At 39.3% G+C, this 22,743-nt stretch overlaps 1 protein-coding gene across 2 annotated transcripts in view; it reads right to left on the bottom strand.

Moving 5' to 3' along the window:
• The window catches only part of GRIK1 (glutamate ionotropic receptor kainate type subunit 1), a 128,398-nt gene that overhangs the window by 46,746 nt on the left and 58,909 nt on the right, over positions 1-22,743 (bottom strand). For both annotated transcript variants that reach the window (XM_013955318.2, XM_013955319.2), the window contains exons 5-7: positions 13,914-13,967; positions 12,008-12,181; positions 8,869-9,012 (exon numbers count right to left, since the gene is read on the bottom strand). In XM_013955318.2, the coding sequence (XP_013810772.1) occupies positions 8,869-9,012; positions 12,008-12,181; positions 13,914-13,967 (372 nt within the window). The remainder of the gene's footprint in view (positions 1-8,868; positions 9,013-12,007; positions 12,182-13,913; positions 13,968-22,743) is intronic.

Genomic DNA, 22,743 nt, shown 5'->3' with positions numbered 1-22,743 from the left:
AACTCACTGACAGAATGTGAGGAAATTTATTCCTGATTCATGCTATTTAATCAGCATTACCTGTTTATAAAGAAAGAAAGCAAACATTTACTTTAGTTTTGAACTGATAATCCAAAATGTCCGATGAGAGCTATGGTGCTAACTACCATACAAATGCAGAGCTGGACAATGATCTCTTCTCCATTGGGTCCTAGACTTATTAACAGAGCACAGTTCTGAAGGTTACAGAATTATTGACAATGACTAATACACATATACAGAGGACCTCCATTGTGTTGCTTGATGGCAGGTGACAAGAGTGAGCTCTTTTTCTCATGTTTTTCTCATGCTTGCCCAGTCTAAATTTTTTCCTTCTCAACTATAAACTCAGTTATCTGACAGATCTGTAAAATGTAGGCATACCTGCTGTACCCACATCCCCACTTCTCTACAACAAAATCTTCCAACACAGTAGGTAAACAATACCACAATAAACTAACCAAAATACTAATGTCCAAGGAAAGGTATCCTTTAATTTTCATTTGGTTTTCTTTCTTTTAGAAAAGAAAATTCCTGCTTTATCAGAATTGCTGTTGCTTCTAGTTACAGTGGAAATCATAATAAATGTGGCTTGAGCCACACATCAACTTATCAACTTTTATAATTAATTCTCTTATTAAAAGGGATTCTCAGGGATTAAGGAGTATAGTGAGTTAGTGCATGACTTTTCCATTATCCTGGTTCAAATCCAAAATAACAGATGTAATCAAATGAATTTCAGCATCCATCAGTACTGGGTTTTATCCACCCCACCAAAAATCATGACACTTCATAGTCCCTTTGCTTGGAAGAGGTCCAGGACTGCTGCAGTCCAGGCATGTTACTAAACAGTACTGAAATGGAAAAGAGGAGGTATGGGTGAGACTTGTTCCTAGGTATTGGTTTAGGCAGCTGTTGTAAGACTGAGCACACACCCCTGTTTTGAAACGAGTGAGAGAAATGGTGTGTAAACAGGGAAGGGGAATTTCTTAGGAAAGTCACAGGCCGTTCTTTGAACTGCTCAGGAGTGCTCATTTCCAGAGCAGTGGTTGGGCTTAATGATGTTCAGGGTAGTAATGAAAGGCTTTTAGTGTGACAAATCTGACAAATGATCCCTAACTACTTGAGGATGACTGTTTACGTGGATTCATTTCAAAGCACATGTTTGAAATGCCTTTGAAGAGATTTTCCTTGAAAACTTGCTCCTCATTCTTTGTTTCAATACCAGAGATGAGAGAGTGAGTGTGAAGAAGCAGAAGGAAAGGTTAACCTTGCCAGCTATTCCTCCTAGTAAGAGCAGTGGGTGTGTTACCACACACAAATCTGACTATCACTGAAGTGGCTAGGTGGAATTACTGTTGATTGGGAACCAGGAAAACATAACTATATGCTGTTGTGTATGGAGCAATATTGGGATCCCATTGTAATAGATACACTGCAAGCATAGATGGTATTGCACACAAATCCTGTTTCACACAGCTACCTGCCTAAATACACTGACTAGGCAAAAGTTGTCAATCATCTTTTACAGACTGAAATCATGGCATTTCCAGATATCCGATTTCATCAGCAATATTAGGCCCTGCCACATGTTTTGGAGTGACCTGGTAGCTACAAGTTCAGTTAGGGAACAGCTTGACCATGTCAGTGTGATGAAAGTATCTACAAAGCAATGGCCGGTTTTGCCCTCTCAGGTAACCTAGGCAAAGTCTTTGGAATTGGTCTGAAGTGATTTGCTCATGGTTACACAAAGTCCATGACAGAGCCAAGAACCAAACCTAGAACCTCGGTGTTCCCATTCAGCATCTTGAGCAAGAAATATCCTCCCTGACTGAGCTATTGTCCTTTTACAATAACATTGACTTAGTGAACAACAGGGATGACAAGGAGCCTATGGGGGCTTTATGTGGTGCAAAGCATTGTGTGATTTCCACCTGAGATAATGGGACCAAAATGCTGGCAAATCTGTGAATGAGTGAGTTAGGGGGCTGAGTGACTGAGGAATAGACTGTTTCCGTGACAGCACACTGCTCCAAAATTTAAATGATCTGCATTTAATAGTTAGCTTGTAAGGTCTTTGGAATAAGAACTGCACACAGTGAATGCCTCAATTGGTGTTCGCACTAGGGCTCCTGGGAGCTTTTCCAATGCAAATAAAGAATCATACATCCAGTTTAGGCCATGCAGTAATACTTAATCATTTACTCCACCCTGACATTTCTATTTATCCCTTTCAGTATGCCGGGAGATACACAATATGCCCTAAAAAATTGTTCTTGTGTAGCAAATATCAAAATATTCTGCATATATACAGATAAAAACAGTTTATAGTAATGTGTGCTCACTTTTTTATAAATCTACTTTCTAGGTAATACTTGAGAAAGTAAAGATTAAATGCAAGAGAGTATATATAATCTTTTTGTTAGATTCATTGTTTTGATTTTTAGGTATTTCAGTATCAAAACTTTACAGATAATTCTTATTAGTTCAATACATACTTATTGTTACTGTGCAAGTTATAGAACCATTATTTTACAATTTCATTGTGCATAGATCAGTGCATAAATTTTAAATTAAGTGATTTTTCTATGCCAATATTTGATTTCAGAATATGAATCTCTGTTAGCATTAAGATTGGCCATATATTATCTTCATGGAAAGCTGACCTTTATTTTCTAATAAATCATCATGGGATGCAAGTCTAGCAGTTATTTCATTTGCTTTTTTAATTAACAGTTTCCAGCACAAAGCAACAGACAGTAGTAGGTTTATGTCAGAAATGTATCCGTTACTTTATGGGCGGGAAGTAAGTTTTTAAAAAGTAAAATAAGATAAATGTTCATTTTAATGATAGTGGATTAAATCCTAATATCAAACTATCTGGTAAGACAAGTCCTACCAAAATAAATAACTGCTTGTCTTTGAATTAACTAAATTTTGCAGCATCACAGCCCAGAAAATAATTGCAGTCAGTATCTATACAGATGCTATACATCAGCTCAACACTGAAATGCAATGACAAAGATGCAGCATAACAGATGCTATTTTGTTTTGGAGATGAAATATGGCCACCCTTCCCCAGTCATCTGTACACAGATTTTTGGGTAGCAGAAAGATCCAGTGACTGGTCTGATCCATAAAGACCTTTACTCAGATGACAGGGGACATGGTCAGTTCTTGGGTCTTCTGACATCCAGTCTTGTATTCTTTATTTCTTCTTTTGTCCTACTCTGTATATTTCAGGGCCCATAAAATTTTTCAACATGTTGTTTTTTGGTGGTAACACAGGGTTGTGCAAACAAAAGAAATATTCTGTTCTCTTACAAAATGTTTTGTGCTCCTTTGCTACGCAGTTTGGAGATATGTACTGCCAATTTTAATGGAAAAACTTGAGTAATATCAGCCCAAAGGATTGCTTTCTCTTCTGTCTTTTTAAGCTTATTTTAAATTCATGCTGTTATGTAATGAAAAACTTTCAGTTCCTTCTTCCAATGACATTCTATGTTTGCTTTAGATTTAGTTAGTGATCATGAAGAATCTCCTGAAAATTACATCTTGTAATATGATATCATTTAATCGATTTCTAGCATTCTTGCCCTTCTCTCAACAGGTTAGTCAGTTCATCAGACTTGGGAAAATCAATCCAGAAGTGGCCGTGTCATCTTCAGTTCACCAAGTCTGGCTTCTACTGCCTGCACACCAGCTTTCAAGGAGATCCGGCAATCCCGAGGATGCTTTCTTCCTCCTCCAGTACCAACAGAAAAACAAACTGACTATATCTCACCTGCGTTGGTGGATAAGAATGAGAGCAGGATTTTTTTCTCCCCATGATGCACAGTTGTCATCCCTCTAAACTGATGGGTAAACATCAAACAGTTCAAAGATTTGAAGCAGATAAACTTTCAAACATTCATGTGTTGAAAAAACCCAATATCCCAGAGTTGCAAGACAGCATTAAAATGTGAGAAAACAGGCTTACTACTACTTTCTTATTGTGGACCAACCAGGTCTAGAACAAATATGTATATAACAGATATCTCAAGACAGAAGTTTCTAAACTGTTTGTAAAATCTCAGCTCAGATATGCAGCTGGTTTTGGAGGCAAGCAGGGGCTAACAAGTGACTAACTCAGAAAAACATGTCCTGATAACTTACACGCTTGTGACACAAGTCAGCCCAGCTCTTAAGCCCATGGACAGGTTTCACTCCACAGAGCAAGGCTATCATTTGCTTAAATTTCTTGGATTTGGTAGAAAGGATTCCAGGGGTGATAATCTTCCACATATGATGTAAGGGTTTTTTTTCTTTTGTAAAGAAGAAACAGGAAATAAATATGTTTATAACCAATATAACCAGAATATGGAGCACCATGCTGTAAACTGTCATCTTGGTTTCAAAAAGCAGGCCATATAACAACTTAAGATGATGGAGTGCCTTGTTGCAAAATTTCAGTTCTTGATGCTGAGTCAGTGGCTGCCCTCTTGTAATGGGAAGGACTAGATACATTACTATTATTTATTACTTGTACTGTTGAAGCAGAGTCCCATCCACAGACCAAAATCACACAAAGCTAGATGCTTTACAAACTGTAGGATATGTCCAGCATCTCCAGTAGTCTTTCTTTATACAAATAACCTGAAGTAATTAATTAGCTCTTTTCAGGTCTTTGAAAAATGAAAATTGTGTAATAATTTAAGCAGGCTTCTTCAGGGACTTCTTTGTTGCAGGCTAGACTCATTCTATGAGACACCCCATTTATTATTTTCACTAACTACAATCAGCTAGGAAAGGGTTGAAAAAACTCTTTAATTCTAAGGGAAGAGATTGTTGAGCTTGAAGGCATTTGAGCTAGATTGGCTTTCCACGGGAAGACAGGGACATCTTCTCCTGGAAGAAATACAGATAGGTTGAGCCAAAGGCTTCAAAGATACAGTGTCATGGTGGTCCCTGTATGATGAAATCTACCCTTTTTGTTGCTTTCTATGGTCATTAGTCTACATGAAGAAATGATTCAGAACAGGAGGATTCCCAAGGTCATTAATTTTTTTTTTTTTTTTTTTTTTAATAATACAGTACCACCAAAGGAAGCCTGGTTTCAATTACTTGATGAAGAATCTAGATGTATTGCTCTCATGCACAGGTCTCTGCTGGCTAGATGTGCTTGAAATGTATCTTGTCATAGCACAATATAAACTGAAATTTAAATGTAAATGCTTCAAATTTCTTTGAATCCTTGTACATATTTATGAGTTTCTGATTCTGACTGAGACTTTAATAAAGTCACTCCAAAAACTGTGCCTCTCTATCTTCTGAAATACTTTTCTGTAGAGTCATTTTTTTAATTGTTACTGGATTTTGAATGAGGGAAGCTGACAATGTTTTAGATGATAAATGAATAATGGGGAAATCATTATTTTGGGCTTTTCTCATGGTTTAAAGGGGACGTGATGAAGGAATCTGTTCAATTGTAAACACCTGTTTCATGTTTATTCACATTTTACTATTAGAAAGAGTGGAATCATGCTTTTTCTCTTTATTGCCTTTCTGAAGAAATAGAATGACCTCCTCTTTATTTCAGGGCATGAGTAAGATGTACTCCCTGCGAACTCTTCCAAAAGGGCTAAAAGATTAAAATATCATTTAGATATCAATGACATTAGGTCACTGAGAGAGACAAGCTTCTGACAAGGATTTACTTTTCATTAGAAAGATCTCCATGAACTATTGTAGAAGAGTCTTGATCCCAAACCGTGTGTTTTATGTAATATCCCGCTTTGTGGGAACTAGCCGATGACCTCTCTGACCTCAGAACAGTCCGCAGGGCTGGGGGAGCTTCAGTCAGGCTCACTTTTCCCTGCAATTTTCAGGATTGTTTCTGTCATCAGTATTAGCTCATGAGCTCTTTAGAGCATAGAAGATTACTCTTTTTTGTTGTTGTAATTGATTATTATTGTAGCCTCAGACACTTCTACTAAAGCTTTTCTCTGTCAGTACTGCCAATAGCCCTTTAAGTCCTGGTCATGAAGAAAACTGGGCAGTGGACCTGGTACCACCGTTACCTGGTATATGTGCCTGAAGTCTTAAGGCCCATGGAGGAGAATTCTCACATTAAACTAGCCATCTTTTACATTTATATACTCTGAAAACCCAGAAACTGAGTCTGACAGGCATGCATTCAGACCAATATAAACCAAAGGTGATAATTTGCCCTCAGATATCCACTTGCCCGTTACTTTCAGGAAGAAGCTAATTCATGTGTACCTGGGGACCAGATATGGCCTGAACCTTGACTTCCCTAAAGGACATTGACAGGCTGGAAAAAATTAATTTGCCATCTGCTGAGTGAAGAGAAAAACAGTGTACCAGCTGCTATACCAGTCAAAGGATTTCCACCTTATCCTCTGCTCATGTCCAGGAGAGTTCTGAGGTCCTGTCTGTTACCATCAGGAGTGTAGCCTTTTATATTATGTGCTCACAAAGCAAATTAGATGACACAAGTTTTTATTGCCACTAAAATAAAAAGCAAAGAAAAATGAGGAGCCGCTGAAGTACCTGCTAAGCTCTACCACCTGCAGTGCTCATTGCATGCAACCTCTTTGTCTGAACATTGCTGATTCAGATTACAGTACAGAATGCTTGTCTTCAGACCAGCCTATAAAATGGCTTCACAGATTGCCAGTACCATATGACCAAACAGTAAAATTAAATTGCAATTTTGTGGGCCCAAACTATCACCCTGCCTGCTTGACTTTTTTTTTTTTCTTCCTCTCTGCCTATTCACTTGATTCCTAATTTATACAATTCATCCATCCTCGTTGAGCCAAGCAGCTTCTAACATGAATTAGGGAGGTCCAACTGTATTTGCTATTTAATTTCCAGTACCTGTTATAGCCTTCCTGGGAACTGTAATACTGTCTTATTAAAGCTTATCATGTAATTTTAATAATCATCTTTTTTGGCTAGCACAGGAACAAGAAGATAAGACTCTTGGAGTGTTTAAATCAGTGTTTTACTGACCATGAAAGACATTATCTGTGAAACAATCAGTAATTAGCTCACATATCTCATTCCATGCAAGAGAACCCAGCTGTACATGATAAACGTGAACTGTATAACTGTTTAACATTAAGCTTTGAATTGGATCTGCTGAGACACATCTAGTGCTTTTGGTCAAAGATTTCTTCTGGCTTAGGATTCAGGACCTTTATACTACACACTCAACATCACCCAACATAGGTAGTACACCACTGTAGAATTATGCAAGTGTGTTTACCAAACACAAAGTCATTTGCTAATTTTTAATTTCATTGCAATTGTTTTTAAACTGCACTAGAAGTGATATGAGTAGCAGTGCTACCTCCTTTTAGTTTGAGTTTGAGAAGTGCAGAAGCAAAGGTTCCTACTTAGTTCAAATCAGAAGAGAGGGAGAAATTCATCTTTATTACAAACATTTCTTAGATAGTTTTCTCTTGTCTTATTGTTTCTTCTACAGTATTCCTACCTCCTCCCAGAAGGGGAGCTGGATACAGCATGGCTGAGATTTGTGCAAGAGAACTAATATTTGCAAATGCTGCCTCCCTGTTTCCTGTGAGTGTTGCCATGACTGTGTTACAGCGAGAGAAGTATATCAGAATTTCCTTAATTCGTAAGTCAGGTCCCTGAGTACTGGGGTTACCGTTGTCTTTCTTTATACTTTCAAAGAGAGAAGCTTATAAGGAAACCTTAAAATCCATAAAATACCTGTGTGGAGAAACAGAAGAACAGATGCCCAAAAGGCAAAATAATATTCTGATAAAACCAAAAACAAAGAACAGTTTCAGTAATCTGTAATGTCTTCAGGTGCAGATTAATCATCACATCATAGCTCGCCTATGGCAATTCTAAAAAATTTACTCAGATTTGGAGAAGGTGACAACAGCTCTTCTACGTGTTATGTAAGCACTCCTTGCCTTTCAGCTTGCTCCTTAAGATATTCCTGGATTCAGCTGTATGCCCTGTCGTACTAGCTACCATTTATTTTATACCTCAGCCTACAGATTCTGTTCCACTTACACAAGTGCTAATAAATGTGGCTTTGATAGGAATCACACTGTCATGAACAAGATCAGAACTGGGGGAAAAGACAAAATATATATAGGAAACTCCATATAATTTCTGATTTCTATTTCCACACTCTTGCCTAAAGGAGAAAAGTTTCCATTTGAGATTCATAATAAAGAGTGAATTTTTGGAAGAGTGAAAGCATTTCAGCTAAAATGCATACTTTTCAGAATGTGTATGGCTCAAGCTATCTCAGTGATGCATTCTGATGAGATAGTGCACGACTTTCTGATGCAGTTTGAGACTTTAGAAATAGTGGCTGCAATATTTTCTAGATGTTGTTTTGTTGTGTGTAATGATCAAACAACTTGGAAAATAATCAAGATAAAGTGGTCAGACAAGTATAGAGCTACAGACTCACTTTTCTTTCACTTCCTAGAATGTCTGTTGCTAGTTATTTCATATTTTTAGAAATTATATACATATATCATAATAAACATTAGTCGAGCTAAAAGTTTGGGAAGTCTTGCAGTGCTGAAAATTTGTTAATCTGAAATTTTATTATGCTTAAGGTTTAGCGCTTTCTTTTTTTTGGAAGTCCAGATAAAGTTGCCACCAATAGGAAGGTCACAGCCTTGTGCCTGTAAACCACTTCTCTGCCAAAGGAAGAAGGTAAGGAAAAAAATGGATATTTGAGTGCCAGAGTCAGAGCAGAGCATATGACAAAGAGCAGGGAGTATTACCATGAGCCAAAGCAGTAAAGAACAAAGGAAGGGTTATGCTAGCCATAAGTAGATGGTCTACACTTGCCTCTTTGATCAGATTCATAAATCTGGGTCCAAAACGCCATGGCTTGTGTCTGTGGCACTGCAGGGAGCTGACAGTCATTTGGGAGGCACGCTGGGAGGCCACTGCTACCATGTAAACAGCATCGTACATCAGAGCTGCTTCAGTCTGCATGAAAAAACAGAAAGGCTTTCTTTAATGCACATCTTTGTGCCCCGTTCCTGCTTTCCTCTACCAAGAACCATCCCCAGGCTGTTCTGTGGCGCTTGCAGGATTGCTTTCCTCCCCAGTGGCTAGGCAGGTCCTATTTTCCAGGGAAATCAAACCCACTGAGCACCTATTCATCATGGCTAAGTGTCTGCTGCTCTTGAGGACCATGGCTTTTGGCACAAATGGGTGGAGTGGCCCCACCAGGCTTTGGCTGGGGCAGCTCCCTGCTGAACCTCGCATGCCGTTGTAGCAGGAGGTGACTTGTCCTTTTAAGGTGGCTATTTTGAGATGGACTCATAGATCTAACTTCCAGTAGCCTGTGGCTGGGCAGATAATTACAGCCCTAAGATACCTAAATATTATTAAAATTCAGATGGATGCTGGTTGTGTGTCCATGTTTTTTTGGAATGGGTTTGTTTGTTTAAAACCATGCCCAATAAGCTTCATATTGAGAGACAGCACGCCCTTTTATCATCGTGAAGTTTTGGAAAATGTCACCTTTACCTGTGCTGTGCTTCAGTGCTCTCATGAGTAAGACGGGAATGGCCATGTTTCACTTAATGTACAGGGATGTTGTAAAATGAAGTGCTTACATTTCTTGTAAAGCTACTGAATAATTAAGCAGTATACTGGGTCCTTAAAATAAAACAAGTATTAACGCAGCAGATGAGAAACTGGACTCATTTATATGAACTGGAAAATTAATCCATTTTTTATTCCTTTCCCATGCAGTCCCTTTGGGAAATTAATAGATTTGATTCTTTGTCTGTTTCATTTACCTAAGTAAATTACAACAGCATCAGTCTTATCAGCATTGGAGGTTTTTGCTGATAATCAAATGTGATCTGAATTTATCAGCTAATCTTAACATACTGCAGATGAGGAATCGCTCTTGACACGCTGGTCAGGATCTGCACAAAACAATGTTCCCACTATCAGAGCAAATTGAAAATGTTATAAATGGTGAGACAAGCAGAAGAAGACAATAACAGCTGTTCTGAGTGTTAAGTATCTTAAAACAGATTCTTGTTCCAAACAGATGCGATGACTGATCCAAAATCCCTCATAGTCAGTGGAAAGATTCCCATTAATGTCTACAGACTTCGGATCAGTTTCTGTGTTAGGCTGGGGATGTGTCCATTCAGGACTGAATTTTACTTGTTGCACTGGTATCCCAGGCCTAGACACTCTGGAGATATCTAGTCAAAATGCTCAGTGCAGATCTCATTTTGCACCTGATAATATGGTGCATCCAACATTGTTTATATGTCAGCAGTATTGCCACACTTGGATGGTCGTATCTCAGGCTGGTGTAACTTGGTATTCCCTCATCCTGTTGTGCAGCAATTGAGAGGCTGTGTTACCTCCCTTAGCCTTTTATTTCTCCTCTCAATGTGGGTCTGTTTTAGGGCTTGGGGTCGCGTGGAGGGAACAAAAGGTCACCTCATTTTCTGAAGTGAACTACCTATAGGATTATGGCTGCGCTTATGCATAAGAAGAAAAACACCAAGAGTTAGTTCTGGAATTTCTTTCTGATTTTGGTATCCTATTTAAATTGTTGCAGAGAAATCTGAAGATCTCATTAGAAGCTATACCTCTGTATATGATTTGGGCATAAAGTGGGATATGAACTCAAAACTCTGGTTGTGCAAAACAGGTCATGCCCTGCCAGTCTCCCATAGGTTGAGATCAGGGCAAATTATACAACATGAACCAGGAAGGAGAGATCCTGCATTAACAATAGGATGTGTTATCCTGATTTCCTGATAATGTGCAGTTTGTCATAGCCTTATTGTCTACTGAAATATAGCAGTATTTCAGCTCTCCATCAAATTGAATAAGCAGAACTTGTTATGAATATTTAAATGATCAAAACTGACCGGGAAGATGTCCTCCTTGATGCTCACGCTGTTTCAGAGCATCAAAGATGCTAAGAGGTTATGGACATGCAAAGGAGGTGATAAGAGTCTAGTAAGAACTTTGTTTTTCTTAAAAACCCCAGTCTTACAGTCAGGTGAATGAAGGTGAATAGCTATGTATGAAGAGCTACCCTGGCGTGCCTCAGTTATTTACATCAGAAGTTCCCCGAGAGAGTTTCCCCCACTGCTTTGCATATCACTGAGCACACTGGGACTGTTCAAATAAGCTACTTTTTCCAAAATGCTAGAGATAACAGACATAATGTGTTTCTCCTCAGGGTGTTAGGATGTTTCAAAATTTCCCCTGCAATCATCTGCAATAAAATCTATTTCATATCACCTCTAACACTACTCAGTACATAAGACACATTATCTTATATTGCAAAAAAATGGCAGCCCTCCACTCCTCCAATACTGAATGGAGTCACCCAGTTCATGTAATTGTTTCCATTTTTTCCTTTCGTTCTTGGGGAGTGGTGGGAGGAAATCCTAATTTCCTGGCTTGAAGATACCTTTCATTTATCTTTAAATTATATCTTAAAAGCCAGATTTGCTGTAGATGATGAAAATGAAGAGCAAAGACACTTTTCCAATTTAAAAATGCTATTACTTGTCTACATGTACAATATCTTTCCCTGCAGGTTATAAATCCTATACCTGCTCTGGAAGTTTTTATTTCCTGTTATGTTCTTCACTCCATCCAGAACATTATCAGAGAAACGAGGCAGCAGTCTATACATTTGACAATAAAAAGATGAATAGTGTTAGCTGGATGGCAGCCTGACAGAGAATTTTGTTACTCATCTCATCAGCTGCCTGTGTTTGGTCACATAGGTAAGTACAACATTGGTTAACGGAGCATATATACTTGTATGTAGAAGCAGGTAAGAGGAAGTCTGTCTTTGTGGGTGCTGCTTCAGCATTTGCATAATGAAACAAAACACTAATGGGATCATTTCACACAGGCTGGCATGGCATTGCAAAGTGCACAGTAGGCGCCAGTTATCACTGTATCGCTGTAGTTATTCACTTACTGTCATCATGCCATCAAGGAGGCCGGTTTCCGGTTTCGGCGGTGCCTGCAAACGCTCCATAGACCATTTCTCAATGACTGATGAAACTTGTGGGTTTTCAATGTTGAGCAGGCGAAACCCTGTCATATTTACTCCGCTGTATCTGTAGGGTTCCAGGTCCAATGCAAATAGATCCTAAATCATCATTAAGAAAGCAAACAAAACCAGATGTAGCATTTTTAAAGCAAAATTTGGGGAAGTTGCAATTAAGCCAAAAATTGCATTTGGTTTTCAAACCAAAGCTTAAGTATGTTTTTTTTCCCTCATGAACCCTCTGCTTGTCCACAAAGACTAGTCATAAATACTTTGGTTATAAATTGGAATAAACCAAAGCTGTGGGAAATTAATGACAAACCAAATATCTGCTTTGTTGGAATATAAAGATCAGTTCCCCATAACAACATTATTTTGCAACCAAGCTGCGTAACAGAATCTTATTTTAATTTATATCAGTCCTCTAATAATGTTACAGCTCTGACAACCCAACTTGACGGATTAATTGGGCAATGTTAAGCTTACTTCTCAACTCTAGGAAGGGAAATTCCAAGAGACGTCGAGAGTGGTGCATTTTGACTATTTATGATCCTGACTTTTCTCCTGCCTTGACTGCTTCAGGTAACGTGTTGCCAGGATGTCTAATGGACATGTCAGGCCAGTGCACAGTAACTCCACATGCTTTACTTGCTTGACGTTTACAGGGCAGGAAAATAATGGATGTTTTCAATGATATAATTGCATGACACATTCCACAGCTGTATTTGTCAGGCAGTGGAAATATGATAACAGCTTTTTGAAGCCTGAAGTCTTCTTTTCAAAACAATTTTCTGCCAATCCCAGCAGACCGGTAAAATGACAGATATGTGGGTCATGGCGTAATACCACGATTACCTTCAAAATGTCAACATTTACAATACTACGATGCCTAGATACCACCAACACTGGTTGCTATAATATACACTCCACACTACCTCATGCATATGGTTGTTGATTTGCTGCTATTGTATAAAAGTGTAATGCCCACAGTAAATTTAAATTTTTACATTTTTTCTTTATGTTAAAATGTGCTCTCTCTTCTTTTCTGTCTTTCTGGTACAGAATGCAAATGTATCTCAAGAATAGATTGAGCTATAATTATATACAGTATATATATTTAAATATAGGAATAATGTGTATGAAATAGTTATTCATACATTTGTGCCATAAAAGAAAATTTAGGGCTTGTCTGTTACTATACACCTTAAAATTTTGCAAGTGATGCTACACATATGTGGTTTTGGTTTTATGAGTAAATAAAACACTTTAGCTATGAACATTATTTGTCAGCCACCTACTATTACAAAGCACATATCTTAGATACAGCAGCCTCTGACTTATTGTCAAAGCACCCCGACTGTCTTCTTTTTGTGTTGGGCTCAACAAAACCAGTTTAGCGGGACTAGGTCAATGCAATGGAGCATGGCGGTCTTCAACTTGCTAAAAATTAGATGATGTTTTGGAGTTAGGTAGGGACTTCTGAGTGTGAGATTACACACTTTGCTGGACGGTGGCCTCATCACACCGTTTGCAGAACTGCATGGGGCCCCTGGCCCAGAGCATTTGAACTCAAAATGATTCACAAATTATTTTGTTTTATTCTGATCCACCTACACCGATAGCTTCTCCCTACGTGTTGTACTGCAAGTGATTTTTATTGTATTAAATGGTTAGCCATCCTCACAAAATAGTGACTCCTGATATACTAATGCTTGCTCATTCTCCAGGGGTTTTCCTGAATAATGGCAACCCAAATCTCAGAGGAAAAGTGAAAGTTTTTAGTTGTCTTTTCTGCAACAGAGAAAATTCACTCCCAAACTTTAGTGTTTCTTACCAGTGTTGTAAAAAAGTAGTGGTAGTATTCGGTCATCATTCCCATGGAGAGAATCTGTTGAAAGAGATTAAAATGTGAAAGTACTTTACACTGGATGCTTTCAGTTTACTGCACAGTCTTCTGAAAAGCAAGAACTAATTTGGAACAATGTTACAGGTTATAAAAACTTTAGTACAATAAAATCTACATTTTTCTCCAGGAGTGAAAAATAACATATTTTAGTTAAATGATGTTTTTATCACTTCTGCTCAGGAAAGAGATTAAAGATTGTAAAACTTCGAGGACAAGAAAAATGACTAGAGATAAAGAGAAGCTGATTTTTTAAAAAGTGAAATTGTTTAGTCTGCGGTTGAAAAGTGTTAAAAAGGAATTTACTAGCAGACAAAAGAATTTATAGAGAAAAGTACTTAGACTTTTTTTTTATTCTGCATTATCATGTGAGAACAAGACACTTGGTGAGTGCTCACTGAAGTAAAGCAGAAAAAACAACTAGAAGAAAGCTTCTTTAAATGCCTTTTCTTCCACCTGGGGAATTCAGTTCTGCAGGAGGTTGTCAAAACAAGCAGTAAGAAAGGATTTCTCGAATCTCCTCAAATGTTATTCTGCAGAGGCACACCTTTTGAAGCTGTGCAAGTTAAGGTGGTGTTTCTAGGGTAAGGATGACATTTAAACACATACTGACTTGGCCACTTTTGGCAGGAAGGGGAGTTGTTCTCCTCCCACCCCTCAGGTTAGGTGGGGGCCTGACAGGACCTTCTAGAGTAAGAAGTGTTTTTCCTTCAGGGCATATCTGAAAATTGGTGGTGTACCACTTGGAAATGCCCATGTAAAACTCCCCTGATGGTGTGTAAGGGGATGTTCTTTAGTCTCAGACCAGCATCACCTCCCCGTGTCACCGTGTCCACATGCACCATTGCTGTGATTCAAACATTTTTGCCCTTCCTGGGACAGTGTGGTCAGGACGAGGAACTGTGAGCTAGGCAACTAGTGACAAATTTATTATCAACACAGTAACACAGACAAAGATGAAATGTTATTCAGTCTTGATCACAGTAAAGTAAGCACGTGTTACAAATAATATTTTAAAACAGCTGTATCAACGTCTGAATAGCTATTTGAAGGTAAGGGGAAATAATAATATTTAACTGGCCAGAATTCTTCTATGTGGCAAAAGCCTCTGTAAAAGCCTTGTTTGATAGTGGAGGGCAATTCCTCTCATGAAAAAGGAAGGAGCCTAAACTTTCTAAGCTGCAGTAGATAATAAGAACAGCTCAGTGTTAATCACAAACAACCAATCCATTTCCAACTGCAAAAAATCAAGCCAGAAGGCAAATATTTTATTGAAGCACTTCATTGAATTTACATGTCAAAATTGCCTTTTTTATTTCTTATTTTATTAGTCCTCTTCTATTGAATTTCTTAGAATTATTTTATTACCTTTAAAAATGAGCAATCTAACAATGCTAGGGACTGATGTTCCTTATTTATGCACAGAAAATGATATATAGTACCATGAATGCAAACTTTTGCCTGCTGTCTTTCCCAGGTGACTTGATTAGACTCAGTTCTGCTCCCTGAAGTAGTTGAGTCTCTGTGCCCAAGGTCCCTCCTACAGGAAGGAGGTGCCAGTAAGGATTTTTATGACACAGGTTTTCTTTTTCTTTAGGTACTGAAATAACCCAATTATTTCTTTTGGGGCTCAGGTCAGGCACTAGGTGATAATGATACAAATGTGGTTTAAAGCCAGGTAAAACTCCTTATGTCTAAATAAATTTGGTCCTCTACAGGAAGTTCACAGCTGATTCATTGTTTTACATTAATTTGAAACCAAGTGCATATTAATAATGTAAAAAGGAAGGCTACAAATATCCAGAGGTAAATTATTGATTCATTACAGTTTTAGTTCTAGTTTGAGATAGAAAACCTAATATCAAGTTTATGATGACTATACCATTGCACTTATATCAGAAGGTACAAAATGCAATCTGCCTGCCTGCAAATTGTAAGACAATGAAGAACCAGGACAATGCTAAGCTACACAATGCTTTGAAATACGACTTCCCCTCTAAAACATGACAGTGGCATGCATTTGTTAGCTTTCCCCCTTATGTGTGTCACAGCACTGTTTCTGGAGTTGAGTGACAAAAATTAGTCTGCGCAGTTTTAAATTCCTTTTAACTTCACAGAAGAAAAAGGGGGAAGAAAAAAAGAGAATTTCAGTACAGGGCAAAGGTAACCCATTAGAACTGCTAACCAGCTCTGCTAATATACTAATGCTTAGATTCTTGCTCTTTTTGTAGTGAAAGTTTTTTTGTATTAAATGGAGGATCACATGCAGAACATATTTAGATCCCAACCAGTGCAAACACCTTGTATCCAGTTACTGAACCACCCTTTTGGAAGGTGGGAGAAATGCTTCCCAATCTTCTCAGGTGGAGGAAGAAACCGAACTCGCTCCTTTTATGTCTCAGGTGTGAACTCTGGCCTCTGAATAAGAGTGACATGGCAACTCTTTTGTAAGTCTAGTCCTGACACTAGTATTTATGCTAGCTACTATTATTGTTCAAATTTAGCCTGAATGATTGAATAGTCTTAAGATGACCAAAACTGTTGGGTTTTTTTGTTTGTTTGTTTTTTTTGGCAAATATACCATAAACTGAAAAATGTACCCCCTCTTTAATTAGGACAGACATCACTTTACTAATAAACCAAATGTGTTTGCTGCTATGGTCATTGAAAATCCACCTGCATTGCAATAAGAGCTGAGATTGTACTGTTTGTAAAGATACATTACATTTGAATGATTATGAAACATGTAACCTGGCCATTTGGGAAGTATTATATAGCTTGTGCTGCTGTAGCTATACTGCTACTAGGTAACTGGCTAGTTATTCCAAGCTAGTCCAGTTATTACTTTCCTCACAAATCCAAGGGTAGAAGGCTGAATGGAGTGTCTGACTCCTGAACATATTTTTGATTAAAACTTTTTATGAGAATACTGATTCCCCAAAAAAACACTATAAACAGAGCTGTCAGGACACACATGTGCCTGTGACTAACAACAATTTGAAAAGCCATGCTACAGGGTTGTATCTGAAAACAAAACAGAACCATAAACCCTGAAACCCCAGGGCAATTGGGTATAAAAAGTGAGGTTCAGCAAGCAATGTTATCTGCTATGACCAAGACCCAGGGTTCACTATGGCTATGGGTGGGAAGACTGCTATGGGATTGCAATGGACCTTGCATGCCAGGACTGCACGAGAGACACTGGATGGAACTCCTTCAAAGTAAGTATTGCAGCAGCCCAAGATCACTTAATCAATATGTCACTTTTTGTATTTTCAGTATTAATGACAACTCAAATAAGATGTGAAACTACAGCTAGCTGGGAGGGAACTCTTAAGTAGCAAGCATACAGGAATAATGTCCTCCTCTGGCTCAGGAATAAGAGTTGATGCTAGTGCTGTCCCAGGCTGGGCCCTCATCTTCCACCAAGCTCTACCCTCTCACTTAGCGCTGGCTACAGGAAAGGCCTTAACTAGCCATCCTCCCATCTAACGGTCATTAAGGATTTAGTTAATTAAACTGAATTAACATTAGTTAACGGTTATATAGCATTTAGACATTGCTGTGGCTTGTGAATTAGATCTGTAGATTGACCTAAATAGGGTGCTTTCTATTCATGGTTCTGAAAGATTGTGTTACAGTAACTTTTATTTCTGTTTTATGGTTACATGGCTCCTGAGCAAAAGTCCTAATGAAGGTATGGATATGATGACAGTATCAAATAGCCAGTCTGAAGAATGGTATTAGAAAAACAGGAGAGGAGGACAAGTTAAAGCAAAACGAATTGTTGTGCTGAAGACCACAAAGTATCATCTTAATGACTCAGATGCTCCTAGTAGTATAAATAGAGGAGTAACAACACTTGCACGCTCTCAGCAGCAAGGACTTGTCTTCTGCTCTGTGTTTGCAAGATAGCAGCTAGAGGGACTACAGCTTCTAGGAACTATCGTGAGATAGACAACAATAAAGACTCCATTCAGCCTGGGACATCTCTGAAGTACATAGCAAAGCAGCTGCATAGGCTCTTCCCACAGAGGGAGTACCCTCCCCACAAGTGAAAATGAGCGTAGCAGTCCAGAAGATAGAAGGAAAGGCAACAGGATTCATTTATCTGCCCATAAGAAACTAGAGTGAGATTTCATTTCACATTCCTATTTAAATAACTTTGCATATAACTATTTAAATAATTATGCATATGATATAAATGTCCCATTTAAATAATAACAGCTTTTACTTACTGTGGATCTTAGATGAATGTAAACTAGTGGAACCAGAATGAAATACTCTGCATGCTCCTTGCTGATCTGCTACCTTCCCAGGCCTGTACAAAATCTGTTCTTCAGCAAAACCCAGATATGACATACTGTGGGCTGATTATGGGTTATCATGGGAATGAGATGAAAAGACTTCCATCTCTAATCATCCATTTCAGTCAAGCTCAAGTCAGATGTTTAGCCTTGCTTTTAGCAAACCTATATTTTAGCTGTGGATCATAAATGTCAGTGTGAATCTGAATGAGTTTCAGTGGACAAAATATAGATGGCAAGTGGACAGAGTGTGGATCAACGATACTATCTTTCATGTATGTAAATCTCTTTGGGGCCTCATTCCTGGCTCGCTTCTACCCTGCATTTGTTTACCTTGTAAAAATTATCTCCACATTGAGAGCTAGTGTCAGTCTTCCCTCAAGACAGGCTGAAAGTAGAATGATGGTGAAACATATTAGCGGGAACTGCATCAAATCCTTTGCTTGCTTTCACTTTGCATTCTCCTCACTTGTGCTATTATTTAATTTCATCAGCATTAAAGGAATGCATCTCATTATCCAATTAATTAGTACCTCCAGTGTTTCCTAAGATCAGCAAGATAAGCTATAATGAATAAAAGCCCTTCCCCCTCCCTGCCTTTCAAGTGTGCAATATAAACGAAGATGATCATATTGTGCTTCCAGCACTTCCCTGGACTTCATTCAGATAGCTTTACCTGGCCGTAACTTAGTTCACTGGAAGTCTTCAGTGTAGCCTGCACCCCACTCAGTCACAACAGTGGTCTAGCTGGTAGAGAGTTCCTCCAACAGGGACATGTGCCATGTCAAAAAGCAGGATATATTTGGTAATTGCCTAGCTAGTATTGGACTCCAGCTGGAAACCAGGGCCATAGCAATAGGACAGGACAAACTTATTTGCCCAGAGCCGCAGTCTGCTGTGGTTGACTCCTTCTGCTTCCTGAAGAGATCCCATAGAGCTAGGGCAGCAGCATTGCCCTTCAAAATCCAGCATGGACATAGTCTCATAGTACCAAGACTGAAAGCACTCTTTCAGATTGAAAGTCTGCTTGCATTTACACCACCAAGTGAGTCGTCAAAGGAAGCAAAGAACAGCTATATGTGCAAGAAGTAGCATGGCACTGCACTGTGAGCATATATGTACCTACTCTAACTTTCATCTAGACAGCACAGGTAACAAGAGCAGAGAAGTAGAGATCTCCACGTGGACTAGCTAAGATACAACCAGTACCCCAAAAAACTGTATTCTGACTAATAGCCTATGCTGCTGTATCTTCCAGTCTCAGAATAAAGCTACTGAGGCTATGGACACCTTTACTTCTATGGAGACCTACATTTAGATTTGGGAACCCAAGTGCACAGCCAAATTTCTGGGTTAATATGTGCATGTGCCTGGACTCTGGCTGCGTAATAGGCTGAGGTCTGGGATTGCATTCCCTGCCCCAACCCACTTGTTTCTAAGGAAAGGAAATCTGTGTTCATAGGCCAAACAGGAGTCCTGGCTCACTTCAGAAAGTACTTCATCGGGATGATGGGGAAGCCAACACTCTGGGCAGTTTCACTGTACTCTCTGGCAGCCTGAGTGTCCCTCTAAGCACTCAGTCAGTGTGTGTTGCTCAACTCTTACCTCCTCCCAGGAGGCACACAAAACTGACTACAGTTCGCAATAACTAGCTCACCTCACTCTGGGGAGGTGAGACTGTCATGATGCAGGTTAAAAAAAAAAAAAAAGGATGTAGTAATTTATATCTTCCCTATTGAAATGATGCAGGCCATCAGGGCTCTTGTGAGAGCCGTAGTAAGATTCACTTTCTGTGCCCATTGTCTTCATCAATGCCTTCACCCATGGGCTAGGATTTCCCCTTGCTGCCTTTCAGCAAGAACCAGGTGGCCAGAAGAGGACATCTCCCCAGTGGGACCTCTTTATAAATTCAAGAGGAGAGAAGAGAACCAGTGAAATGAGTATCTCTCTGCTTCTCACTTTTGGGTCTGGGAGGATCTGCCTCAGGAATTTCCCCAGCAGTAGTGAGAACAGAGCAAATCCTGTCTTTTTTTAGCAGTGGGCTTCACCCCCTCCTCCATCAGGCTACTTGAGGGAGCATACTCAAGAACCAATATTTTATCTTCACACATTTATTATTATACTTAGAATGTATACTACAGTGACACTTCATTTTAGCACTCTTGTAAGAACAGAATTAGTTATTTTGCTGCTCTTTCTGTCACACAGTGAAAGTGAACATAAAAGTCTTTATAAAATGCTTTATTAGTGTCCTAAATCTGACTAAAATATTGTATATTCCATAAAAAATATTTTAAAGGTGTGGGGAGAGAAGTGGATAATTTAAGGTTAGTAGCTACATAGTTTATGAGAGATGAGTTTGCCTACCAGTAAAATCTCTATCAATCACTGGTGAGTTAGAAGAATAAATTGCAATTTAAGCTCTTCAAGTAAGTCTTTCATACAAAAAGGCAGTATCAAACCAAATACAGTGTGTGCAGGATATATTGGAAGACTTGCACACAAAACTAATTACAATTTGCAATAACTAGATTTAACTGAATTGTGGAATTGACTGCCTACAGTCTAGACAGAGCACTAAATTGCTGTCTGCCAAATATTTTAAGTGAGTGTTGTGACCACCATGCTTTTCCCCAAGAAAGTGTTTTCAGCTTCCTTTTGCAAGGGACCCCATCCTGCTGCTTTTAGGTATATTTGGAGGGTACCTGATCAGCTCACCTCTGCTGGGGATGTCTATTTTTTAAGCTCAGAAAGGAGAGAGATGTTAGGCACCCTCTGCTGAAGTCAAACAGGGAGGCTCCTAGAGAGTTTAAGCACATACTGAGCAGGGACTTTGGAGATCACACTATCTCACTAATGAGCTACAACTGTACTTAACTCCTACTTTCGGCATCTAAGTCTCTAGTAGATTGTGCTCCTTGATGGCAGATTTGTTCAGTCTTGAGTTTTAAAACTCCAGCAGCCAAATCTCTTGCCTTCAGAGAAAACAGGATTGGCATTTTCAGGCAGACCATGGGAGTGACAGACCAGTTGCAACTTTTTGCATAAGCTTGGCAGATGCAGCACGTCACGGTTGTGAGGTCTGCTGGTGTAACCTCTAGGTTCAAGTAATTTCAGACTATTCTGACGCCTGTGGAACAGGCCACTTTGGTCAGCATAAACCACTGTTTTCAGGTGGTTATGTAGCCGCCTGGGACAGGCCACAGAGCTGGTAAACTCCCTTAGAGCTCCAGTCCCATAAGGTTACCAACTCCCTTAAGGAACTATTGGAGAGAAAACTCAAAGCAACCATTGGAAAAGCCAGTAATTAATAATCATAATTTCTTCCTACTCTTTCCTGGTCTGAGTGATGAGAGAGCCAGGCCTTATTAGGCTGCTTGGGGACTGCGAAAGGCTGGGCTCTCTGCAGCGTGTCAGAGAGAAGGAAAATATATGAGTTAAGGGAACAGGTTATTCAGCTGCATGCGGGCTTTATATTTTGTTTAAATTAGCTTATTGATTTGCCTGTTCTTGTTGTGCACAAGGCAGAAGTGTGGTATTGCATTTGGAGCTATAAATAAACAAAAGATGGTCTCATTTAAGAGAAGAAATCTGTCTTTTGTGCTGTTTTGTAAACAAAAGCTCTAGGCAGGCCAGTGAACTGGTCACCTCTCCTAGTCCTGCATCTTGGCAAAGCAGCTGGTCAGGGTAGATCTGTACTCCCAAACCGAACTCCATATGCTGATTCTTTTAGGACATAATTTCTGAGGTATTTATCCTTTAGCTCCCATAAAGAGCTTTCTGGCATCCCTTCCCCCTCCTCCCTGAGGAACCAAGCTGTGATACAGCCGGTGCCCCCTGAGCTCTGGCATGATTTGCACCTGCTTGGAGAGCCATTGCTGCCAACACCTTGGCATGCAGCAGCAGGTACGATTTGCAGAAGCCAGGCAGCTTTTCTGCCTTGCCTCTGCTTGCAGCTCAGAGGAAGGACAGCGGCTGCCAGCAGAAACGTTGCTGCAGGTATGCCTGACCACCCCGCAGCAGGGAAGTGCAGGGGGAGCAGGTCAGACCTGTCCTTTTGCCTCTTCTCCAGCCTAGGTGAGGCTTGAAGGAGGCGAGAGATGCTGCACCTGCCTGCTGGGGGTGTCCAAAGGAGATGGAGCAGCTCCCAGTATGGAGGTGGTACCTTGTGACTTGGAGGGGGAAATGCAGCTCTAGTGCAGCTCCTGTGTGACCCCACTGCTGCTAGATTATTGTTAATACAGTAGACAGATAAGAAATTGTTGCTATTAGGATTGATTTATACAATTGTTGGCTCTGGTTCCTGCTCCTATTGGAAGTCCTACATAGTTTCATAATGATTTGTATTTTTCCATCATATCTATTGGATAGTTTACAAAGTCTCTAGATCAAGAATATTCTCTATTGACATTGCAGAGTTTTCTTAGAATAATTTCTGTAGTATTCTGTTTAAT

Source organism: Apteryx mantelli, chromosome 1, assembly GCF_036417845.1.
Source record: "Apteryx mantelli isolate bAptMan1 chromosome 1, bAptMan1.hap1, whole genome shotgun sequence".
Taxonomy (NCBI): Eukaryota; Metazoa; Chordata; class Aves; order Apterygiformes; family Apterygidae; genus Apteryx; species Apteryx mantelli.
Note: the sequence above shows the minus strand (reverse complement) of the source record. Positions and strands in the feature narration are given on the sequence as shown.